The sequence below is a fragment of the Rhea pennata genome, chromosome 6, assembly GCF_028389875.1.
Source record: "Rhea pennata isolate bPtePen1 chromosome 6, bPtePen1.pri, whole genome shotgun sequence".
In the NCBI taxonomy this organism is placed as follows: Eukaryota; Metazoa; Chordata; class Aves; order Rheiformes; family Rheidae; genus Rhea; species Rhea pennata.
The window spans coordinates 37,201,737-37,208,265 of NC_084668.1; the positions used below are offsets into that span (position 1 = coordinate 37,201,737).

Consider the following 6,529-nt stretch of genomic DNA (forward strand, 5'->3'; position numbering starts at 1 on the left):
TTTGGCTGTTTCTCTGCAGGGTTTGGCTTTTTGTTTATTTTATTCTTTTCATTCCTGTAATGTTTTTTGTGTTTGTATGTGATTTTGACAGGTACAAATTGTAACCAAGAAGATAGATTTGAGTCATGTGACTTCCAAATGTGGCTCCCTCAAGAACATCCACCACAAGCCAGGTATTACAGGATTTTCTGAGATGTGTGACAAAGCAAGGACCCGCTCCTTGCATGTGAAAAGAGAAAGCATGGATGGATAATACCATTCTCTTTTATAGTCCAAGAGAAAGTAAATACACTTTAATAATAGAAATAATACTCTTAATTTTACTTAACTATAGAGAGAGAGAGATAGTGTGTAGGATCACCAAATTAGAGATGAGATAGATAAAATAATGACCCAGAAGGATGTTGCTGGGGCACAATGTCGGTTTGATAAGATGGGGAAACGTGAACTGAAGTCAGCGAAGTACTTAAGTATGTGCTTAAATGCCATCAAAATCAGTAGGACTAAAGCACATGCTTCAAGTTTGAATATTTGTAAAAGATTTTGTATTTCCTGCAATGTGGAGCATGATTTTTGGTGCTTTTCTAACATCATTATCCCTCAAGTGAAATAATACAAATGCACCCGTGCATATTGTGTCAGACTTTCTCCTGGGGGATTTCAGCCTCTTAATCTTCATTTCCTTTCTTTGTGTAGGTGGAGGACGTGTGAAAATTGAAAGTGTGAAACTGGATTTCAAAGAAAAAGCTCAGGCTAAAGTTGGTTCACTTGAAAATGCACATCATGTTCCTGGCGGTGGTAACGTCAAGGTAAGAGAACAAGTCTCAGGGAAAAAGCCATCACTGTGCCTCTGGCCCAAAGTCAGCTATGAAGTTATTAGACCTGTGACTTCAGTGATGGCTCTGAATTGAGTAGGAAACATTGGCTTGTTTTTCTTCAAGCACACTTATGCTGTTTGTTCACTATGGAATTTGGAATGATCATGCTTACGTCCACACTCTAGGCTGAGTTTGGACCTTGAAATAAAACATCCTATAATCTGTGCACTGACTTTCCCACCAAGGGAAAACCTTGTTTTGGACAGCTGTGTAGCATAGGTATGATATAATGAGTTTGTACTGTGAGTATTCCAGAGAATCAGGACTGCAGTATGAAACATGAGGAAAGCACCTGGAAAGTAAGGTCACTCCCACAAACATTTGAAAATACAGACTTCAGAATCAAATTCACTGTGCCCATAAAATGCCTATTAAATCCTACAGGTAGGAACAATGCTATTGCTTATTAGAGCATCTATCAAAGACAGAAACAGTGAGAAAGGTTATAACATAGTAAGTCAACACACATTAAACAGGATGAAATTCATAAGCTTCAATACTTTCCTAAGAGTTCTTAAAAATAAACGAAAGAAAATCACATCCAAACAGGTGAGTTTAGTGAATATGTAATGTGTTCCAGCAACATTCAGTAGCAGACAGGGAAGCTGAAGGTAGGTTTTCAGTTCTGTGTGAAGAAGTTAAGAACAAATGCCGCTGAAAGTCAGTGGGAGATACTTTCTTAGGTGTCTAAATTAACTTGGTGCACTGTGAATTTTGAACTTAGCTGTTACTGACGGGAATGGTAGGTTGGAATATAAGACATTGTGCTGCCTAGATGATGCTTCCAGCTGATACCTGCTTCTGTAAAACGGAAAAGGTTGCGATTCATTTTTGAGTCCAGTCCTGGACTCAAAAGACCTGAGCTGCCTGATTGCTGAGGCAGGTGCTGAGCAGCTGATTTTGAAAAGAAGAAAGGGCGCTCTTCAGGATCAGTTCTCCTAAAGGAAAGGAAGATTGGCCTTGGAAGGAAAGGTGGGGTGATCATTGCTGTAGGAAGCTAGCACTGAGCACTCAGTCAGTGAGGGCTTTTTTTAAACAACAACTCTCCATCCCAAGTTAAATTCTTTGCTTTCCTGGAACAGATTGACAGCCAGAAGCTAAACTTCAGAGAGCATGCTAAAGCCCGTGTCGACCATGGGGCTGAGATCATCACACAGTCACCAGGCAGGTCCAGCGTGGCTTCGCCGCGCAGGCTCAGCAACGTCTCATCCTCTGGAAGTATCAACCTGCTTGAATCGCCCCAGCTTGCTACCCTTGCTGAAGATGTCACGGCAGCCCTTGCTAAACAGGGCTTATGAATTTGCTCCATTTTACATTGTATGAAGTAATAATATTTAGGCATGAGCTCTTGGCAGGAATGGGCTCAGAGCAGGTGTTACATTCATTCTTTACCATGTCTAAAACTAAGTCATATCCCAAGACTTGTAGTTACCATACAATAAAAAAACAGAAAAAAATTAATTAAATAGATGCAGAAATTGGCCTGATCTCCATTTACAACAGGAAGACACTGGCTTTATATGGGTATAAAATTGCAGTATGTTACATTGGACAATTATTGTTGCTCTGCTCTGTCTTGCATGGAGTACTGTACTATGATAAAATGCATTTTTACCTTTCATGTGCCTGAAGGCCATCCACCTCTTTCTGAAGAGCCTTGTTAATATCCCAAGTTGCTCATTTCACTGTTCTCTTGATAGATGAGGAAATAAAAAATGAAAAAGTTGCCCATTGTAAGTTATTACAGGTTAAATTAAGAGTGTTCTTACCAGAAGGACGGGCATATAGAGAAATTCAAGTTTAATTAAAAAAAGTGTTATTTTATATAAATGAGTAGAACAAAAGCTGAATTAAGTTATTAACATTTTTTGGACCTGGGTAATTATGTCAGTGTATAGCTGAAAAGCCAATAAATTATTTAACTAATAACTAAAAATAGTAGTTGAAAAACATTTGAACCATGCTTGGGGAAGTGACGTGAAAAAGCTATCTAAAGGAAGCACTTCCATCCTAATGACTTGTGTCTGATTAGAATGTTGGTTAAGCGGCTAGATTTGTGTACGCACTACCGGTTTCACATCCTTTCCATCTGTTTGATACAGTATTATAGATATATATATTTCTCTGTGGCCATTTGTGATACGCCCTCCTCATATACTTGAATATTCTACTTTATTCACAGTATCTGTGTCTCTTGCACCCTTTGGTGTTGCAATTTTAGGTATGTAAAAGTAGATGTTAGCAGGGTTATTTTCCCTATTCATAAAAATACATTTAAAGAAGACAAAAACTTTCAGCATGAAGTTGCTTTCTGTAACAACTAAAAGCCGTTACCCTGTTTTAGTGCCAGATGCAAGTCTCTTCTGTGATGCTAGAAAAAAAGATTCCTTCCCTCCTTCCCTTCCCTCCCTTTCTTCACCAAGATTGATTTTTGTGGGATCCAGAAATTTTGTAAGAGGGTTTCCAAAGGTGGTTGGGTTTGGATTCTGGATTTTTTAAAAATCCAAAATAGTTTGGTTTGGGCTTTTTTTTTTGTTTGTTTTTTGTTTTAACTCCTGTAGTAACAGTGAATGTTAGATTTATTTATTTTTTTTCTTTTGCTAAAGTTGAAAAAAGTATTACAGTGTTGTTTCCACTCCTTCAGTGATGTCTTAAATAAACACTTGGGCACTCGGATAACAACGATAAACATAACAGAGATGCCTGTAAATTATAGTACATGAATAAATAAAATAAGCTCCTTAGACTAGGTTGCCGTGGTGATTAATCTATAAATAGGGCATCTTAAAAACTGAACAAAGTGACTTTATTGACTATAAAAAGTATAAGAAAAAGTGTGCATAAAAGGTAAAGGGCAGAGATATATAAACATCAAATCAAATGGAGTTACTTGTGAGAACTCCAACACTATCTTAGGGACACTAAGAGAACACTGAAGGTAATATGGTAGTATTACTCATCAGCAGGTAGTAATCTGCTGATACTATGTACAGAAGACATTATGAAATGACCAGTTTACATTCTTGCAGATTCTTTGATCTTTTCCTTTTGAAATCTCTAAACTTTGCACTGTCAGTTGAGCTATACTTGATCCATGTATTAGGTTAACATTGTGTGTTGGAAGCTTTTGATCTGTTCTTTTTACTTCTTAATTTGTATGTATGCGTGTGTGTGTTGGGGTTTGATCTGAAAAGACACATAGAGAAGATTTTTATGTCTGTGGAGAAGGATTCTTAGAATTAATAGCACAGAATTCCATATAATCAAATTCAGGTAGTAAATGCACAGTTCCTAAGCAGTAGATTTTCAGTGGACTGAACAGGGATTTTAGCTAAGCTGTCACAGCAGTATGAAGACAAAGCAGAATGGTTAAAACTCCCAAAGATTTACTGAGATGAACTCCTAACAGCCCCACGCATGACATTTCAGCTTTGAGAAAAGCTTTTTCACACTATAAGGTTCCTAATACTGTTTGTAAGTCAGTTGTTTTATACAAAGGACAGTGAGTTTAGAACCGCGCTAAGTGCATCTGGAGGATTCTGATTTCTGCCTTGTATTTGTTGTACTCTTCCCTTAGCATAATTGCTTAAGAGTTCACATGGAAACAATGCCGAGTGACGTGCATTAAAAGCCCATTTCCATTGTTCCAGGAAAACAAAAACAGAAAGGAAAAATTAACAAAACAATATTTTGATCATGTTGCTCTGATCATACCATCAACTAACAAAAATCAGCCTTGCAGTTTTTTTTTTTTTTTTTTAATGCCTTTTGCCAACATGGGAGATAGTCTATGGTACTACTGAACCTCAGCTTCTCTGAAGCTGGATGCCAGGTGGTTAATAGTGTTAACAGAACAGTGTTAACTTGTGACTCAAATGTTTTTATTTTGCTTTTAAAATTGACGTACTCTAGATGATGCTTAGTTAATACACCTACCAAATCCAAAGTTAGATTGGTGTAGCACACCAAGTCATTTATTTCATGCATTAAAATGAGGTTTCTTGTCCTGATTCAAGCAAAGCCAGACCTTTGTAATCGTAATCATCCTTCCATAGAAAGAATCCTAGAATGCTGTGGAGTTAGATGAAAATAAAAGAAATCAAGAGTTTTGTGCTGTTAAATAAAAAACAAGTTATGTTACATGACTCTAGATGTTCACTGAAAAAGCTCATATTAATCTTTACTTCTCAAGAAATTACAGTTTTGTAAATATGTAATGCCCACTAACAGTAGAGCCAGCTTCCTGGAAACTGCATCTGTTGTGTTTCTTCTCCGCAGGCATGTTGAGCCAGCAGGTATGTTGGGTGTCTGAGGACCAACTTTGTAGCAATGCAGAGATAATCCAGACAGATGGAACAGTTAACCCTGTTTGGATAGCTTGGGGAGCGCCTCAAATTAATAATCTGTCAAATTGTATAGACAAAAGAAAAGGTGCTTCTGCCCCATTTGCAGAATTCTATGTAACCACAAGCAGAAAAAAATCAAAGTAGAGCAAACCTTTGTCCAGCAACAGTAAAGGTAAAACTAATACTGATGAGGATAATTTTGTGCCCACTAGGGCTGTGTATATTTTCACTGTGCAGCAGTAAATGGTATTATCCATTCAATGCTTTGTTAAGGTACAGTAGTAACCTCATCACGACTGCTTACAAATATAAATTTGCCTATATACACGACCCAAGGGGAGTCGAAAGGCAGCCTGTGTGGAACACCACACGTGAGCAGAAGTTTTGCCCCGCTGGACCAAACACAGTTGGAAAATCAAGTACAAAAGTCCCTTCACAGGCAAATGCCTTGAAGAGTAGATCACTTTTGCTATAAAACCTGAAGCAGATAGAATTCTGGCCTAGGTGCGTGTAGCGTTCACTCACTAGCGCAATTGCTAAAGCAATTCCCTCTGCAACGCAAGCAATTCCCACTGCAGGAAGGTAAATTAGTTTCACACGTGGAAAAGTCAAGCATAAAAGCCACTTCAACTTTAGCAAAGAGAAAAAGCCAACAAATGAACATGCTGTATGCTGGGATTTTGAGGAATACAGTCTGCTGTTACAAACCTGTGTTTTTTCTGATAATTCTAGAGCCTGTTACCATAAAAGAGGCATTTCTTGAATGGCTGGTGGTAGGTAGTTCATGTTTTTCAATCCAATTTGCAATTGTATTTGTTGCTGTATAGTGATTGTTTTGCAAAATAAAATCGCTTGTCATCTAATGGCGTGTATCTGTTTCTGCTGTTTGCGGCGCAGTTTTCCCTGTGTTCAACCACTACACATCACTGCACTGCCTGAAAGAAAAAGTATCATACACCTATTGGTATTGCGTACAGTCAGTCCTGCCAAGAAAGGTCAGAGCAGATTAAGTGCTCAGCTAGTCCCTGTTACTGCTTGTGAAAAGAGTCAGTTTTTACAGCTAGCATCCTTGTCCACAGGGCAATATTCCCCAGATCTGTAGGAATAAATTACCCTGTGATTTGCCCTTGGGTCCTGGCCTGAATGCGAGGTTTAGTGTCACCGTGCATTGAACAGTTAAACCCTCCAGGCAGATAACTGATCCCATGAATAAGCCAGCTTCCCCTTGCTTTCCATGGTGCCTCCTCTGGCTGCCTTCAGTGCAGAGCGGGCCGAAGACGTCGCTCACGGCCGGAGCCATCGCTT

The 6,529-nt window shown here is 38.6% G+C and overlaps 1 protein-coding gene across 12 annotated transcripts in view; it reads left to right on the plus strand.

Moving 5' to 3' along the window:
* MAP2 (microtubule associated protein 2) overlaps positions 1-6,087 on the plus strand; it is a 229,814-nt gene extending 223,727 nt beyond the window's left edge. For all 12 annotated transcript variants that reach the window (XM_062578251.1, XM_062578257.1, XM_062578258.1 and 9 more), the window contains 3 exons: positions 92-173; positions 697-809; positions 1,961-6,087. In XM_062578251.1, coding sequence (XP_062434235.1) covers positions 92-173; positions 697-809; positions 1,961-2,176 — 411 coding nt within the window. In that variant the 3' untranslated portion in view covers positions 2,177-6,087. The remainder of the gene's footprint in view (positions 1-91; positions 174-696; positions 810-1,960) is intronic.
* Positions 6,088-6,529: the final 442 nt, after the last annotated feature.